This window comes from Anomalospiza imberbis, chromosome 1 (genome assembly GCF_031753505.1).
Source record: "Anomalospiza imberbis isolate Cuckoo-Finch-1a 21T00152 chromosome 1, ASM3175350v1, whole genome shotgun sequence".
NCBI classification, from domain to species: Eukaryota; Metazoa; Chordata; class Aves; order Passeriformes; family Viduidae; genus Anomalospiza; species Anomalospiza imberbis.
The window spans coordinates 144,810,949-144,830,015 of NC_089681.1; the positions used below are offsets into that span (position 1 = coordinate 144,810,949).

At 40.8% G+C, this 19,067-nt stretch overlaps 1 protein-coding gene across 5 annotated transcripts in view; it reads right to left on the reverse strand.

Annotated features, from left to right (window-relative positions):
- DPP6 (dipeptidyl peptidase like 6) overlaps positions 1 to 19,067 on the reverse strand; it is a 534,562-nt gene that overhangs the window by 159,403 nt on the left and 356,092 nt on the right. For all 5 annotated transcript variants that reach the window (XM_068174757.1, XM_068174765.1, XM_068174742.1 and 2 more), the window contains exon 2: positions 3,797 to 3,911. In XM_068174757.1, the coding sequence (XP_068030858.1) occupies positions 3,797 to 3,911 (115 nt within the window). The remainder of the gene's footprint in view (positions 1 to 3,796; positions 3,912 to 19,067) is intronic.

Here is a 19,067-nt window from a genome sequence, read left to right on the forward strand (position 1 = left end):
AATGGGACCTGCACAGGTGCCATGTGCTGTGACAAGTGAGGAGCTGCCAGCTAGGAAAGCCTCAGGACAGCACTGTCATCATTTGTATAAATAGTTTAACATCAATGGATATACAATCATATAAATGTTGAGATGTTTTTAGGATTTTATAAAATCAAACATAAACATTAGCTAGTAATAGAGCACTGCCACTGAAATTACAGTATCTGCTGAATGCAAAGTCCATTGCTCCCAGTTTTTGTGCTAATCTTGGAGCATGGTGAGTGACCTGCCCCTGGGAAACCCAGACCAGTAGGGATTTCAGCCCTTCTGAATCCAGAATTAAAACCTTTAAAGGTTTGGGCTGATTTGAAAAATAATCTGGAAGAGACATAAAAATTCTCATTTTTCCCAATTATTAAATAATTTAATCATTATGTGTCCTACTAAGCAAATCTTGCTAAGCACTTGCTGTTGTTCTTGACTTTGCAGGAGACTACCTTGAGAGATTACCCAAGCTCTCCCAGTGTTTGACCAAGTTAGGGGTCCAGGTAACCTCTTTTCTTTGTCTGAGCATGGACTATATGCCTGCATGCTGCACTCTACCCCATATATGTCCAAAATTACTCTGGAATCAGGCACTGAATGATATTCAGCACTGGTTTTAAAGCATCTCTGTATTTCTTGCCCTGGTACTGCACTGCAAACCAGCCTTCAAACCAGGACCAAAATACTGAGAGAAAAATGGTTTCCCAGACAGGAAGAGGACTGAGATAGACAGGGAAAAGTAGGTAGGTAGTAGATACAGAGATAAATGCAAAAGGTTATTTGTACTGGTGTGACAGCATCAGGCTGGACTCCAACAATATCATTGGAAGGAAGAATTAAAAATATTTGAATTTCCTCTGATACTTTGCCCAAGCCATGCCAGCCTGCATCACCCCCTTCGAGGCTTTTGCAGTGAAGAGGGGCTGCTGTTTGGTTGTTTAGCTTATTTCCTGATGTCACTCATACTTGACAGCTCCCCCTGAACATCCACAAAACTGCTCTACCTCCTTCCTTCACTGTGCTCCTGCCCCTTCCTCACCTCTTGTTCATATATCCATCACTTAATTTTCAGTTTGGCTACCAAAAGATAAATATTTCTTCTTCCAGAGAACTATTTTATGGCAGAGAAATGCAGACTCTGCCTCTGCTTTTGGACAGGCTCCTCCACCTTCCCCACTCCTACCTTGTTGGGACGTGCTATGCCCAGGTAGGATTAGCAATGTGATAATTTTACATTTGTCAAACCAGTCTCAGAGTCCCACTTAGCCCATGAAATGAGCCTCCTCTTCCCTTCTGTCACTGCCCAACCTTGTAACAGGTTCCAGGGCCAGTGGCTTAGAAGAAGGCTGAACTCAGCTGCTGCCAAGCCACAGCAGCAACCTAAGCTCTGTAATTTACCCTTGGCATAGTCTCACCATGAAGCACTTTGGATCCATAATAAAAATAGGAGCAGTACTGAGCTCAGAGTTTTTCTGTGTGCATGTAAGACACAATTCTGAAACATCAACAGGGAAAAGAAAAAACAACCCAAGCCCAGTTTACCAGCAGATCAGATAATTAGAAATCTCAAAAAACATGAGTAGAAATTTCAGCATAGAAAATGACTTTGCATATTCCTAAGTTTTAAGCACAGTGACCCTCTCAATATTATTATCTGGAGGTGTTGCTGGGTACATAATAAAAACTGTGTGATTTATACGTGTGCATGTGTGTGCACACACACCCCAAAGGGAGAATGTCTTTGTGCATACATATAAAATACATATATAAAAATGCACTTCTGAATTTTATTTATAACTGAATATAAGTATTTCAAGAAGGAGAAGAAGGAGAAGAAGAAGGAGAGAAGAAGAAGGAGAAGAAGTAGGAGAAGAAGAAGGAGAAGAAGAAGGAGAAGAAGAAGGAGGCCCCTGGAAACTACAAGCCTGTTAAAGACCTTTCAGTGCCTGTAAAAGTTATGGAGAAGATTATTCTGGGAGGTATTGAAAAAAACCGAAAAGAGAACTCAGTCTTTGGTCACAGCCAGCAAAGCCTCATGAGGGCAGAGTCCTGCTTATCAAACCTGATTTCATATCATGACAGGGTAACCCACACTGCTGATCAAGGGAAGCCAGTGGATTGAAGGATTTTGGATTTTGATGGAAGTGACATCCATGGTCCCATCCAGGCAGAGTTTTAGCTTCAAGAGAACTTGTTGAAGCTCACGGGTATGGACTTTGTAATCAAGGCTTTCCTGCACATCTTTGAAAAGTTTGTGCTTCTGTAAAACTGCAGGCAACAGTTGCATACTTAACAAGTTGTGCCTGATGTGAGTGTAGTCCACACACCATGTCCTAAAACATCTCAGAGATGAACAGCACTGTCCAAAGATGTTGAATCTGAACACCAGAAAAAATAATTTAATAAATGATCTTTAATAAAGTTTAACCTAATTAATTTAATTATATAATTATTCTGGTATGAACTTAAATTTGCATTGAAAACTTCAGGATAACATGAAACAAACTGAATAAGGCATGATAATAAATAACTGAAAAAATAATGTACTGATTGCTTCATTCATTTTTAAATTAACTCAATGCACTCCTGTATTTCTTGGTTTGTCCCTGTCTCCAGTTCCTCGCACAGCAGGACTGTGGGATAACAATTTTGTCAGGGAAGATGGCCTAGACCTCCTGGACTGCATGCATTTTGCATGCAATGAGCTGGAAATTTTTGCCCCACAGCTTCTGTCTCATTTTTCCACTTCACTACTCTGTGCTCTTCCATGTCCTGAGGTTTTATTTCTCTCGTCTCCATTCTGCTCCTCAGCTATGTGCTCTTTCTCCTGCTGCTCCCTAGATTCTACCACTCACATGTACTCATCCAAGAAGGAGTCCCTGTTCCTCTCCTCTACATCCCTAAGCAAGGGACTTTTGCCTCCCCCTGTGTTTTGTAGCTCCTCACCCTTTCTGACACTGAATTCTTTTTCCTATGTCTTGTCTCTCATTTTGTTTGTCTTTTCATATTCAGTTCACAATCTTGTCAGTGCTGCAAAAGCACTTTATTTCTACTCCCTAAGTAGGCATGGAAATTTTCAGAGCTGTATAAATGCATAATAATCAATAATCATAATGACACCACATTAAAATTCAAGCCTACAACCTCAGCAGCTACTGTAAGAGAAATAATTTACAGAGGTTACATGCACAGAACTTTGCTGAAACTTGGTAAGAGGATTAACTAAAAGAATTCCTTATTGGGAAGTTACTAATTATTTGCTGTGGATAAGTACAATCTGGTATATCATTATCTGAAATTGCTTTGTAAACACTGTGGTCTGAACTAAAAAATCAATCCAACTGAATGGGATGGGATTTAGGTGCCAAGGCATCTAATGCCATTTCCAATGGTCCAGGATACGACACGCAACTGGCAACTACTGCTCCATGTGGACATGAATTTCAGGAGTTCCTGTGCCCTCACTGACTGCCCCACGGGGGTTCCTCTCCTATCCTGGCACATCTAAAATGATTCCCCATCCATGTTAAGGCAATCAAGTTCCAGGCTTGTGCCCTCAGGTCCACAGCCTTGATTTCTGAACTGAAATGTAAAACTCTAAAACAATCTCCCTAGGAATAGCCTTGAACTCAGCATCACACTGAGATAAAGTGAGGAAGGAGGATTCCTTTGATGTTGACTTTGCAGTTAGTTTGTAATCCCTTTTCCCTTGGATGGGCAAAATTATAAAAGAAAACCAGACTGGAAGTGAGTTAAAGGTTATAAATACCTGGTGTCAGGAGTATGACAGAGGTGACAATCAGTGAGCAGATAACGAGAATAACAAGTAAGGCAATTGCAATTCCTTTCCAGTTTCTTTGAGGAGGATTACTGCCCACCAGCTCCTAGAAACATCAAAAGAAGATGAACATTTAGAAAAGGGCACTTGGACAAGGAAACAAGCACAGAATCCAGACAGAAATGTATGTCTGCAGATCTACACCCTGCGACCACGGTTAGTGACGCCCTCGAGCCAAATACAGTTCAGGCTGTTATAATTCATGGTGTCATTAATTGAATTCATCCTAAATAATTATACAGCAAAGAAATGCAATGCACCCACAGGTGGCTCAGCAGTGGAACCCACACTCCTCACTACCTCCTGGCACACAGGCACCAGCCCCCATCCCAGCACTCATCAAAACTCACTCATCAACGCCGATTTCCTACCAACCCTCATTAAGTCTGGGAATGAGGAGCTTTACAGTAACCTTCAAGAGACTTTCATAATAAGACGTCAGAGAAGCATACAAGAAGATAAATAATTCACATGGGCATGCATAGAGATAAAAATCAATAAGGATATCCCCCTGGTGAACTTTCCTGCCTTCCCAGAAAACATGACACCTCCTTAGGGCGTACTGCGTGCACTCCTAGGTTGGTAGGTCTGAGGAACTGAAGACAGGCTTCTTGTCTAGCATATACATTAAATTTAATCACATCCTTAAAACTTCAGCATAAAAGCTCCATCACCACTCACTGATTAGCTCTGACTGCACTGTGGATGCACCATATGTTCTGCCTACGATGTGTACAGCAGCCCTGCTCTCAGGACTGAGGTTTTATGAAGTGCTACGTTTGTATTTGCAAGATCTTAAAAATTTACTGCACTTTCATGTGTTTTGCTGGATTCCTCTTAGCATTTTGCACTGTATGTGGTTTCATGCATGCATTGAAGCATCCACAGGAACTGTATGAAATATTAGCGCACTCTGCTTTTCTGGGAGGCTGAATTCACTCAAGGGATCTGGTCATAGAGCCAGAACAACTCTGGATGCTCCTCCTCCTTGTGAAACTCATCTATTAATGTTTTTTGCCTCATTTCTTTTATTATGAGGGATGGTGTGCCTAAAACAGAGCTGCTGGTACTTCTTTAAAAAACTTTTTTCTTCCCATTTTAATTTTTTTTTATGGAAAAAGCTTTCTAGTAGACGAAGTTCTTCTGTTATTCAGAGTTTGCTTTACTTCTGTTTCTTATACACAGCAACAAGACAGGAAGAGAGAAGTCAGGCAAACCTCACAGTTTTGTTTTCAGAAGATGCTGGGAAATATCTTTCAACCTTTCCCTAGAATTCATTTTACAGAAAAAGATAATGTCTAGACTCACTTTCTATATGTTTGGGGATCTAGCCACTACAAAAGCTATAAATCTGCAATAGAAAGCCAAGTTTGAGGCATTAAACACCTGATGCACTCCATTATTTATTCTAATTCAGGAAAAGACAAGAGGCTTCTCTTCCTTCTGCGAAGAGGGGTAGAGGTGAGAACAGCCTCCCTTCCTTGTCTCCCCTTTCTTTGTACTTGGCTTTCTATTTGAAATGAAAAATAATTAGAAGGAACAAATTTATAGTTACTATTGTTACTGGAGAAAAATTTGAAAAGTAGGTCAGGAGCTTTGAGAAAATGTTTGGCAACAAGCAAGCAGAAGAAATACGTCCATTCCTACAGATTCTTTACCTTAAATATGAATACAAATGTTAATCAATTTAGTCTTCTAATGCCATTTTTAGGAAACTGTTATGGTGTCGAATTTTCAGGTGATACAAAAAGGCACAAAAGATAGTCTGTGGCTTTCCAATGGAAGGAAATTTATAAATAAGCCAGGGAAATAACCCAGGGCTTCTTAGTAGATGGCAGAAATATTCTTTCTTTCACAGCAGGGTACAGGGTGGGGTCTAGAGAGAAATGGGAGAACTGTGGAGAAGCAGGTGAGAAACCCAGCCAAGCCCTCAGTGTGTCTTGGGACACAGTAAAACTCTGACAGTGTTGCAGAACTGATGGCAACAGTCACAGTCCTGAAAATAATCTAACATTGTCACCACAAATGGTCAGAAGTTTTAAAATTGAAGAAGAAATTAGCTCATGGACTTGAATACCATCTACAAACCCAGATGTAGTTCAAGAGCTGAATAACATCTTGCATTAAGTGTGATTTTGCCATCCATGAGTCCCAGTGTGATAGAAACACACACACATACTTGAGTGTTCAGGACAGCTGTACTTGCACTGAATCCATTATCAAGTCAATCCCATTAATTCTCCAGGCATTCAATCAATATTTGAGCAAAATCTCAACAAAAAAAAAAAAAAAAAAAGAAAAAAAGAAAATAAGACTGTGAATTTCCAGTGTATCAAGAGGAGGAAAACTATTCATAAGCAAAATATTGGGGTTTAATGCACTGCAAAGAAGTACTAAAGTACATTTTCACTATCTTTTCAAAATTCCATCAGGAAATTTCCCCTGGTAAAAAGCAAGGAGAGATAAATGACTTTTCAAAGAAAGACAAACAGCTTTCTTCAGCACAGGTTTGGAAAGCTGCTCTTTTGTTCTCAGTCATTTGAAGTCTCCTTTGATAGAATCACTTCCAGCAAAACTGCAGACACATCACACCATATTCATGATAGCACAGCCACCTCAGATTATTCCTGTCTGTATTTCTGTTAATTCCAGAGGGATGTTGCTGTGTCACTGTGACCATCTTTTACCTCCAGGGGATTACAGCTCCACCAGCCTGTGATACCCCCTGCCCTTCCCAGCAAACCCTCACCCTTCACTGGGATTTCCCAGCAGCAGGCATCACTGCTCAGGGGAGCCTCTGCACTTGGGACTGAAGCCAGGGAGGTGTTTAATTCAGCCCTGGGCAGGTACTGATTCAGGCACATAAATGATGCTCTTGAAGAGGCAGCTCAAAGGGTGCATTTCCAGCACAGAGCTCAGAGCTGGAATTTGCCTGTTCCTGAAAGACACAGCTTGCAGAGATAAACATGGAGATGTAAACTGGCCAGCAAGCAGATGCCTTTGTGTTAATCCTAAAGATACCAAATTTGGGTTTCACACTGAAATCTGAGCATATGACACAAAGGGAAATAAACCAAGCACATATGGTTTCTGCTCTGATGAAAAGAACTTGAAAGAAAACATTGAATTCACTCATCAGTAGGAACCACCTCCTCTCTGCCTCACAGGAAGCACTAACACATCCTCCTGACCTCTTCAAGCAAGCTAAAGCCCTTCAGCCTGGTTTTCTCCTTCTTTTCCTTTGCTGCTTGTTTTTCACCTCCTTCTTCTTATTACATGAAAACTAAATTGATTTTGGATTTGGAAAGTAAACCAGATGTTTCCACAGGTTTTTACATAAGCACACTTCATTGATGCTGCGTATTAAAAACTGCAGATGCCATCACTTACATATTCATTTGTGATTGAAAAACCTCGCTAGCCACCTGTGAAGTTGATTTTGGAGCCATTAATCTAGACATCTACAGTATTTATATATATATATAATACATATATATATATATATATATATATATATGTATTATATATACACAACTCTAAAATACAGATCCACGGTGACATATTTTCCTGCCTGTGAAAGAATCACTGTGTTGACATGTTATGGATGAAGGCTGGATGTGCTCCAACCCAAGATGCTGTCAACAAAATTATTTCTGGCATGTTTATTTGAAACCTGCCAAAAGCCTGCCAGCACAGTGGTCATGTTACAATAATAGAATAACTTCTTAAAACAACTCATCAAGCACAAATTCTTTTTTCTTTTTTTAATAACCCCGTCTATATGGCTGAAGGACAATATAGGTATCACTTGTGAAGTATAGGTATTATTTAATAAAACTAATACATCCTGGACCAAAATCTTTGAAGTATCAGCAGTGAGATAGTCATGGCTGGCCTCAGTGTTTTTCAACATAGAGCTGGCACTTTTATGCAATAATGATAAATCCCAGTTGTGTTATATGAAATATACACATTCCAGATTCAGGTGCTGGATTTAGAGGTTCCTTGCAGAAGCAGGTGACACTGGGCCATTGAGACTGAGCTCTGGACTCAGTTACACTGGTGTAAATCTGAAGCAAAATGCCAAAGAAAATCCAAGAAATTAATGCTATGAAATAAAAGCAGGTGCAAGATGTTTTGTTGGCCTCAGAGGTGGTACAATGGGGATTTATAATTTTGTAATTATAATAATTAATAGTAATTTTGTAGTTTCCATACGTGCTACTCTTGCAAGCTCTGTTTCTTGCTTCTTTTTGATTTATTTCTAATTTTTGACCTTAAATATTACACTTATAAACACAGGAAAGAAAAATTCTTCTAACAAGCTTCTTAACACTGATAATTGAAAAATGTGTATTATACCTTTCACTCACGCCACCTGGCTCTGAATTAGGACTCCTGCCTGATGAAATGTGGGTCAGTGTGGTGTCTCTGACAACTGACCTTACCAAGTCCAGAATATGGCACAGAATAAGGTATGGGAACAAAATAGTGTCCCCATACCCCATTTTTGTCCAAGACAAAAAACTCCTGTGAAGTTCAGTGGAAAAATAATCTTGTTGTTAATTAGTTCTTTATAAAACAAAATTGCAGCAAATTATTCCTGCTGAATAGTACAACAAATGAGCTGAGGAGTGGGTAACCCATACAGTTATTAGATTATTAACCTTATGTTCCAAAAATGAAACACTAATTGCGATGATAATGGCAGCAAACAAAATGAATTGCAGTGGTTACAGCAGGAGGTTCACTGAGACTCCTGGTTATTCTGCTGATTGATACTGCATTACTGTCTCATCACAATCCTTCTGCCTGGATCCTCCTCTGCTCCCCTACCTTAAACCTAGAATGGAGTTTCTTCACGGTCAGGAATCACTTTTGATACCCCGCTTGGCACAGAGGGAACCTCAGTCACTACAGAATTTAGGAAGTATCATAACACAGATAAACAATAATAAGCATGTAACTGCATCATTCTCACCTCTGAAGTCAAGCTGAGTTACTCTTGCTTGGGGATATTTTATTTATTTTCTTCCCTTTCCTTCTCCTCCCTACTCGCCTCCCCGCCCTCTGCTGCTGCAGACCACCCTGGGCTGGAGTGTGATGCAGAATAACAACCAGTTTCCAGACAGACACAGAGCCTGAGCCCGAGGCTACAGAAGCTCAGTTGTTCAGGTGCTAAAGGTGACACTTCAGAGTGAGAAGAATAAAAACTTGCTCTGTTTTTACAAATGAGGCATGGCATGTATGTGGGTTTTCCTGCAAAACCCCAACAGAAATAAGAGGGATAAAACCATCTGCCTGTTGTGGTGATGAAAGACAACTATGTTATGTTTTTCTTCATCTTCTGTTGATGCTTTTAGTAATAGGGAGCAATGATTTAAGTAACAGTGAACATCTTTGCTGCCTACTCCCCAGCACTGTGAGACAAACCTTTTACCCTGCACACAGTGCAGCACATTCTCCTGCCCTGCATTTCTGGGAGGCTCTTTTATGAATGCCCTAAAGCCATTCTGTTTGGTTCCTTTTCCTCCCACCATTATCTGAAAAACGCACACAGGTAAATGTTCAGAGGCTGGGCACTAATGGTGTGTTTGGGAGTAAGTGAGGAAAAGGCTGTACCCGTAACACTCAGCTCCCCATAAATTTAAACCTTGCATGTTTTATGCTTTGGTAGAGCTTTAAGTCTTACATGTTTCTATTACAAAGCCAGTAGGAGAAAATGAATGCCATCTGCATCCCACACACCTCAGTGTAGCTTTAACAGATGACAACTCTTCCATAGTTTAGAGCAGAAGGCACCAGATCCTCAGTTAGCATTGACTGACACAGATCATTGGCTCCACTGGAGCCAAACCAGTCTGTCAGCTACGAATGAAACCCAGTGCTGTTGCTAAGTTAAAAGAAAAAAAAATCTGTAAGATGATTTAAATACAGTAATACCTGGAATTCTTAGCTGTTTTGGATTGCAGAAATGGATATTTAATAACTTCCCATCATTTTTATAGGCATTATAATGAAATGGTTTTGGATCACCTCCAGACCTTGCAGTACTAAAAGACTAATTTAGCTTCTCTGTGTTTTGAACTGGCATTTCACATGACTTTTGTACCCAAGCAGAGTTACCACACTGCAACACCCTCCTATGCCCTTACAGCGTATGTAAATAAGCACCACTGCAATTTGAAACGTTCCCAAATTACTCCTAGTGCTTCAGTACAGAGTGACTCCATGGAACTTTCAAAATAAATGAGAACCTTGGAACGTGGACTCTGAAATCCTGCCAGAAGCCAGTTCTCAAGGTTACAAAATTCAAGCTGCAAACACCATCTGAACCTGTTGCACGATGAGCGATTCCAGCCAAAGGCACAGTCATATTCTGACCATGGCCAGGAGAAATGAGATGGCAATACTGTAACTGTGTATGGCACAGGACATGTGTGACTACAGACACTTTTAGCCAAGAACTGTGTTGGCCTTGATTTAATGTAATTTTATTAATCTCCTTCACTTCCCCCCATTAGTTTGGTTCATTCTGGTCCTGTAACCCAGATGTTTTTATAGCACCTGGCACAGTGGGACTGTAAATCCTCTCAGGGTTCCTTAGCTGCTACTGTAATTCAATTCATAATTAAAGACCCATTCCCAGTACTGACATAGCCCATAAAATCAACAGCATTTCTTTGATTTTATTTCAGTGTTTGATATAAGCACACACATTAACCTGCAGATCATCTCCTGCAGTGAAATATCTGCCACACCACCAGTAAAACTTGGTTTGATGCTTAGGATTTTATTCTAGACGAGTCTGTGTGTTCACCAAATCCATGAACAGCCCAAATGCCATAGATTGTGTCACTGATCCCAGGACTCCTCTATGCCACAGCACTTGCCCAGCTCCAGGTTTTCCACCACAATGCTCTCACAGCCTGACTGCCTCCAAACCCAGCCACAGCCCACTCGAGCCCTGAGACAGCTCATACCCGTGCAGAAAGCATCTGCAAACAGTGGTGCTGCCAAGGCATGCCAGGATGGCATCTCCCTACTCTATTTCTTGAAGAATTATGATCTCAAGAAACAGGAAAAGAAGCTTTCCTGAAAGATTTGAGAGCTTGGCAAAACAACCTCTCAACTTTTCTGTCTCTAATTCTAACAAAATGGCATTCTGCTTACATTTGTAAAAAGACAATTGCAATTTTTAGTGAAACGGTGTTTCAGTAAAAAGAAAAAAAACCCATTCAATTTATCACTCTGAACACCAAGAAAGAATTTGTGATAAGGGAAATAGTGAGGTGTTTAATCCCCCTAGGTAGAAAGACAGCATTAAAAATTTTGTTCAATGTTGCATTTTATAAATTCCTAGGCTTTTCTATTATTTAGTTTACAAATAATTTGTTTCTAAATGCTACAGGAAAGAAAACATGAGGCAAACAAAGTTTCATTCTGAAATAATTTGCCTGGGAGCAGTGTGAGGAAGAGCTATGAATACAACCAAGGTTTGAGGTCACTGTGCTGTAGAGACAGTGGGAAGAGGAATATGAAATCCATATGTAGAGGGGAGAGGGAGGAGAAAATAGATTTTACACAACTTATTTTCAAGCACTAGTCATTTACAGTTTTGAAAAAGACAAATTGTTTCATGCATGGATGTTTCAAAGGCAATGCAATCACAGAATTCATCATTGTACTAATATTTATATGAAAATGATACTTATAATTTAAATTTAAGGGATAATTTTACCTTTAATTTTCTGTTGTTTCTAGGATCAAGTCATTTTTGCTATGTAGGTCTCTAATGTTGCAGTATTTAGCCAAGATTTGAAATAAAATTATGGAAAGAATATTTTTCTCTGATACAAATTTTAACTGAGTCAAACAATGGAAAAAGAACATGCAAGTGTGAGCCTGCATTTTACACAATTCTTTTAGATGAAAATACAGTAGAAGCTGTGAGAGCAGGATCCAGAATGGAGGCTCTTCTCTCCCAGCTAAGTGGTGTTCTCCCCAGTCTGCACAGCCCAGAGTGTTGGCTTAGTCTCTGTCCCCTTCATCTCATCTCTTGAAAATTTAATTCCTGGTTTCACAAGTAAATGCAAACCAGTAAAGTCCCCCAAAATCCGTTCTCTTATCCCAAGGGTGATTGGCTGTGCCCTCCTCTCCCCCAAAAGCCAAACCCTCTGATACTGGAGTGCAGCACAACCCTGCCACAACTTCTTTAGCAAAACAGTCCCTGGCCCACCCTGTACACCAACCTGTTCTGCAGCATTCCTGGGACAGTCCTGCTATAAGGGGCCAAAACCACACCTGGGAGCACACTGACAAAGCACACCAGTGATCACCTGTGCTCAGTCCCCTCCACCCCTCTGGGTTATCTCAGAACAGAAATGCAGCCCTAAACTCCATCAGCACCCCAAAAACTTAGCATTAGTCCCCAACTCTCCCCAGTTGTGTAATTCTTACAACTGAGGAAAACCTTTTACTTGAGCCCACACTGTTACTCACACAGAAGTAGAGAGAAAGGGACACAACAGCAAAAGAACAGATGTTTTCAATATATTTTATAATGCTGACAATTTCTTCCTGCCTAGCAGTGACCTGAGCTGACGTCCATGGGCATCACTTGGATGATGAATCAGGAGGCAGAGTGCACAGGCTGTGAAACTGTCCTCAAAGTAGCTGGGACACATCTCACTTCTCCCAATGGGATTTGCTTGGGCAATTCTCAGATATCCTTGAACCAGAAACCACCTCATGGATATCCTGATTTGATGTTCATGAAGTTGGGGAATTTTTTTTTAATTCTAATTTCCCCAGGCCCTTGTCCAGCACTATCTTAGGACAACTGTGGTTTGAAGAATTACTGTTCTTTGAAGGGTGCTCAGGCTCTTGGCATGAAATGCCAGCAGCTGGCTCGGCACTGAAGCTGCTGTCAGGAAAAGCAACTCCAAGGTCTCCAAAGGTTTGTGAGTCTTATGCTTGGTCTGTTTTAATTGATTTGTGTTTTTGCTAGGGTTCTCACAGCACATTACAAGGCTTTGCAAAGTCATTCATTTTAATTTTCAAAACTTTCTGGTTGACAGAAAACACAACCAACAAACATTAAGTCATTTTTCCTCGGGAAAGCAAGATGCCAAATTTCCCATACTGAGTTGTGTTAACTGTGGCACAACACCACAGCAGCGTGACTCCCTGTATAGAAAGAAAACTTTTGTTGCTCATTTTTCATTTGAAGGAGTTATCCTTAATTCAACACAATTCTGAGATTCAGTGAGTAAATTACAGAATGAAATGGAAACATCCACATTCCCACTCAAAACAGAAATTAAATAAAAAGAAGCAAAACTGCTTGAGACACAAATTACAATTTTTTTTCCTGTTGGTCGTCTATCATTTTATGAGAGTCACTGCCACCAGGGCCACCAGCAGAAAAGCCACTGCATTATCATGATCATTTCTAATCTCCCTGAACAATTCATGTTACCATCTCAGAAGCACTGAAAAAAACACCTCTTCTCCCGAGTCACGCAGGTGGTTTATTCTAAAATGCAGGCATATTATTGAAATAAACAGGCTGTAGGATTTGAAAAGAGAAAAATCACTCATGCAGACTCAATGACTTATGTGTGACAGCTTCATTGCATCCCATGGAAAAATGCCTCACAGATGGTACGGAAAAAAGTATCCAAGAAAGAAGTTTCTTCTCCACACCTCACCAACCTGTTATTCTCACAAGAAGCAGAGTTTGGGTTCTGAAATTGAAAAGTTTATCAAACCCAGCAGGCAGAGCCACGGCCACATTTCCCTACAGAGATCAGCATAGCTTCGGATCAATTTGTGATCTAAACACAGGTTGTGAAGGTACTCTGTCTTCATCTCCCTGCCCATCTCACTCATTTTGCAAGACTTAAACACATCCTGAACAGCACATTGCACCCTGCACGCCCTCAGAGCTGCTCAGGTCCTTAACTCCCTGTGGCTTCGCCAGGATTCAGGCACAGGGATACTCCTGAGGACCTTTGCCTTGGTGCCTCTCTCCACCTCATCTAAGTTAAAAGACAAAACTCCTCCACAACTAATGAAAGAGTTCAGAAGTGATCAGCCATGGAGAAGAGACAGTAAATGACAGTATTTTTAAAGATAGATGAGCATTAGCACAGCCAGGAATTCATTTACCATGTGAAAAATCTATTCAGAGCAGAATGGGAATTCTACCAATTAAGACACTTCACAGATGTATCTCTTCAATAAGCAGAGTTACAGGGATCATTTTTCTTTGACACACACCATAAGGGAATGAAAAGGTTAATGTAGTGTATGTGAGAGCATTCTTAAAAATCAATTTAAGGGAATTTTGTCTACAGTAAATTATGCTCTGGCACCAGAGAAAGTCATCAAACTCAAATTAACAAAAGGAGCAAAAGAATTTAATCTAAAACTACATTATGATTGTGTTACTCATTGGTGCACACAAAAAAATCAGCAACATACATTTCATTTTTACCTCCTTTGATTATAAAAAGGCTATTAAAAGTGAAAAATAATGTTGAATCATAATTAAAAGCAGGACTCTCCCTCCTACCAGCCTGCAAAGCACAACATTTTCTGTAATGCAATATAAAGTCATTTTGATTAGGAAACCTATTTTTCAGCTCTCCTCACATTACCAGACTGTGACCCCTGTGCCTCCTCTTGCACACTCTTCTGTAATCTCAGAAAAAGCAGAGTTTGGCTTCTGAGCTCCAGACTTCCCGTTCAGTGAGACCTGACATTGGCCTCGCTACAGCTGAAGGCGTGAAGCTTCACAGGGCTCATGGCCTCTGTCTAGAAGACCTGAAACAGTTTTCAGGTTTCCACTAATTTTAACTGGCAGAAGAGCGAACGTCAACTGAAATCCTGTTTTTTCAAGAGATCCAAACAGTTCCCGTAACTTCTGCCAGAGGCTGGCCACTCCACATCATCTGACTTGCAAACTGTGGAATCCTCTCCCCCTCACAGCTATACACAGGGTATCTTCTCTACATGGAGAGGACACAGAGCAGGACAGCGACATTCACTCTCAAGCCACAATCAGAACGTGTCTTTGAAGTGACACAGCCCCACACCATGTATCCCAAAAATATCACCCATCACAGCTCTTGTGCTTTTCTCAAGTGACATTTGCTGTCACCAAGCTCAGGAATTGAAAGGTGGCACTGAGGACTGCAGGATTTTGTGGCATGTTCTGTGTCAATGCAACGAAGAGAGGACATGACACAACCTATCTGTGCTCTTATGTTGGCTGCTGTGCTGGTTGCCAAAGAATACCACAGCACAGTGAAGGAACAGACAGATCCTATGAGCTGCCCAGGATAAATTAATATTATTTATTTTCCTTCCATGGCACTGGCATAAATACCTGCTTTGTTGTGTATTCAACAGCTTTCCACCACTGAAACTTCCCTCTGTAGAGAGCAGATAGTGGTTGATGCAAAGAATCTCAGTTATTTATCTTCATTCATTGCCAAATGAGGAACAGAGGACATGGTTGTTTTGCTCTTGGCATTTTTCACCCCTGGAGTGTCCCCCAGGTTGAGTATCAGACTCCACTTTTCCCTGCCCATGTCTTCACAGTACTGTGGGATTTTCCACCTCTACTTCCAGAAATTCTTCATCTGTTGGTAAATAATGGCAAGACTGTATGACTAAAAATATCTGTAGTTTTTATGTCTGATGAGGGTGCTATGGACCATTTATTCCGTATCATTACAGCTGCTTTGATCTACCAATGAAGGGTCTATCAAGTGGTACTCTTGGTTGCCAAGACAAAACACAAGGTTAAAGCAACTATTTCACCTAAAAACTGAACACAAAACTGAACACAGAAAAGGAAGGCAGCCATGGTACCAGAAAAACTGCAATCATTTTTATTACATTAATTTGGACAAGGTTTGTGAGGGAGCAAGGGTCAAAGAAACCCAACCAGAACCAACTTGGATTGCACAGATTCATTCACTGCTTCGTATCACTACAGAAGTGAAGTATATATATCTATATGTATACATAGATAGATACAAAGACACAACTTTTTCTAAAGCTGAGACTCACCCTTTATACACACTTACTTTGTGCAAGAAATAATTTCTTTTTCACTCACTATTTTTTATGTCCTTTGAAATGTGAAATACTCTGTCCTTCCATATGCTGAGTGGAGCTGGGCTTTGGTTTCTCTGAAGTAGCAGCTCACAAGTCAATAGCTGCAGCCTCCTCCCCATCAGGTGGAGAACAGCAGAATTTTCATCACTTCACCTAATTCCTTCCCCATATGGTCAGGAACTATGACTAGTGAATAATTAATTAAAATATGTCTGATCAGAAGTTCAAAAGAAAAAGAGGAATTGAAGTAAAAGCCAGTGGCTTTTTTTTTTCTTCTTCTTTTCTTTCCCATTTTCTTTCTTTTTTTGCCATGGCCTTCTTTGGGTTCACAGGGAATAAAAAGGCCCTTGGTGGTTTTGTATACTCCAAGTCCCTGGATGTGTTCAAGACCAGGTTGGATGGGGCTCTGAGTTACTTGGTCTAGTGGAAGGTGTCCCTGCCCATGGAAATGGGATTGGAACAAAATGGTCTTTAAGGTCCCTCCGAACCCAAACCATATTTTAAATTTGAAAGCTCCCCCCATCCCCATTTGTGCTCCTGACAGAATGGTGGCTGTTGGAGCCATGTACCTGCCCTGTGCCTCCCAAAGCTCACGAGGGCACCCTGAGCTGAGCTGTGTTTGGAGCATGGACTTGTCTGAGAGCTGGGAGAGGGGCTGGGGCAGGCAGTGCAGCCACAGGGTCCTGGGACCCCAACAAGATAATTTAGATCTAGGACTTGTGACAGTGACTGCAAAGCTTTCATATACCTTTTAGTAGTAGGATGGAGGAGAAAAAAAAATGTTTTATGACCTCTCCTTTTTAATAAGAAATATCATAAGACTGCGCCTTAGTGCCCAGCTGGGTTATTGGAATAGCAAAGAAGCAGCACTGATTTTTCTGTATACAGTATTTTGTCTTTTAAAATATTGTCTTATAATGTAAAATGAAAAAATCATCTTATGCACAGGAAAACTCACAGCAAACTAATGGGTCACTACAAACCTAGGATTGTTCTTTTTTCTCATTTGATTGGAATTTATTCAAAAACATAATCAGAATCTAGCTCATTCTTTTACACAACCCTTTGTGAAGGACTGTTAAAATTCACATCAACAGCATCTCATTCCCACTTTCCCCTTAATTTCCATTTTGTTTAATGGCTTCATCACCATTTATTTATGATTTTGGTATTTTTTCCCCTCTTGTGAGAAAGAATAACCTCTCCTGGGTAATAGGACAAAGAGTTGGAAGCTGTTTGTTTCTGCTGTGCTTCTGTAAAAAATGCATTAAAAAAATTCCTTTACAGGGAATAAGACCAGTTCTATTTCTTTTTTTCCCCGGGGTCTGGTGACACAATTTCAGCAATGCCAAGTCCAGCTGCAAGTGCCACATGAGGAGGTGCTCTGAGTTCCACCACTGCACAGCCCATCCCCTTGGCAGGCTGAAGACGTGGAGTGCAAAATAATCAATCTTCCAAGGCCCTAACAAGCCCCTGTGCTACAGCCTGTACCTTGCCATCAGCTTCTAGAATGACAAAAAATGCCCAGCACAGACAGAAAAAAAATAGCTGGATGCTTCTTTCAAATTTCTTTGTGAAATTACAGGAGATAATTAACATTTGTCCTATAACTTTTCAATGGAAATGAGAACATTTGCCATCTAGACAGGAAGTCTTTGTCTCCCATGGGAATGAAAGACATCTTGAGATAATCCTGATCCTTTAACAAGAATTCTGAACTGAGAAAATCTCAAAAGATGGGCCTATGAAACTTCTGTGCTTGGGTTCATGCTCAGCATGGACTTCACAAGAGCCTCTCATAATCTATAGCATCCACACTTACATATCTCTTAATTATAACACTACATTTTCACTTACATTAAGCCTTATAACAAGAATTAAAATTCCTAAACCAGAAAAAAAAAAGACCAAATGAGATAAATGGTTAAAAAAAAGTTTAATTTTTACAGACTACTTCATGCTTGTACTAGTTAACTTTTCTGATTTTGAACTAATCCCTCTCCCTATCAGCTGGCCACTCCATGGTAGAAGTGAACCATGTAGGGGGGAGCCCATAGTGTGGATCCAGTTTTTGATCCAGTAATGGACAACTCATTAACTTCCCTCAGTATCGATGCTGATCCCCAAATCTGCATCTTCCTGCTTCCTCACTGGTTTGTGGCTTGTGCTGCCACTGTTTGGCCATTAATTTTCCCTTTCTTAGTATGAGGAGATGAAACACTCTCATTCAGAATAGAGTTTTTGGGTAATATGGAGAGTTTACTAGGTCATCTATGCAAGATATTTAGGCAATTGCATCAAAAACAGGGTTAGGTTTTTAAAAGTCATTTAGGTTTTTGACTGCCCTCAGTTTCCCTGCAGGTAAGACTCCCAAACATCTGTGAAGATTGATGCCCAGTGTCTAAGCACCTCTCACTTTGAGTATCATTTAAAAATCATTTTCCTTTCCTCACATACAGCAAAAACAAACCAATCCCTCCCGATACTTTTGAGGTAGAGAGCAGCCTTGAAGCTGAGCCTAAGACACAAGAGTTTTGCTGGGCAGGGCACAGAGAAGGGTGCAGCTCCCCTGATTTCTGCTCAGCAGGACAGGCCAGAGCTCTCCCTTGCCAGCAGCAGCCTCTCTGGAGCTGTGCCAGGTGACCAAACACATCCCCGAGCTGCAGCTGGTATCACACCCGTGCCCAGGGGCAGCACAGCTGTGCTGGGACCAGCAAGGGAGGATGTAAGGGCAGAATTCCCAGTAAAAGGAGCAGGAGGTAACATCTAATCAGCTGTTTCCATCACCTTGTCAGGACAGGAGCATTTGAACCTGGCTTAGAGAACACCATTGGCAGTGCTGGCTGTTACCTGCTGCTCTGCACAGGGAGATGCAATCCCCGTGCATTTTATTAACTCCTCTTATGCTGCATGAATGGATACCACACAGAGTTCCAGCTTGCTGCATTCACTTAAAATTTGATGCAGGGGGAAGCAGAATCCCATTTCCCTGACAGCAAACTGCCTGAGCATCTTTCACAGAGCCTGATTTGGCAGAGAACACTGCCATGAGTGGACACGGGAGCAGCAA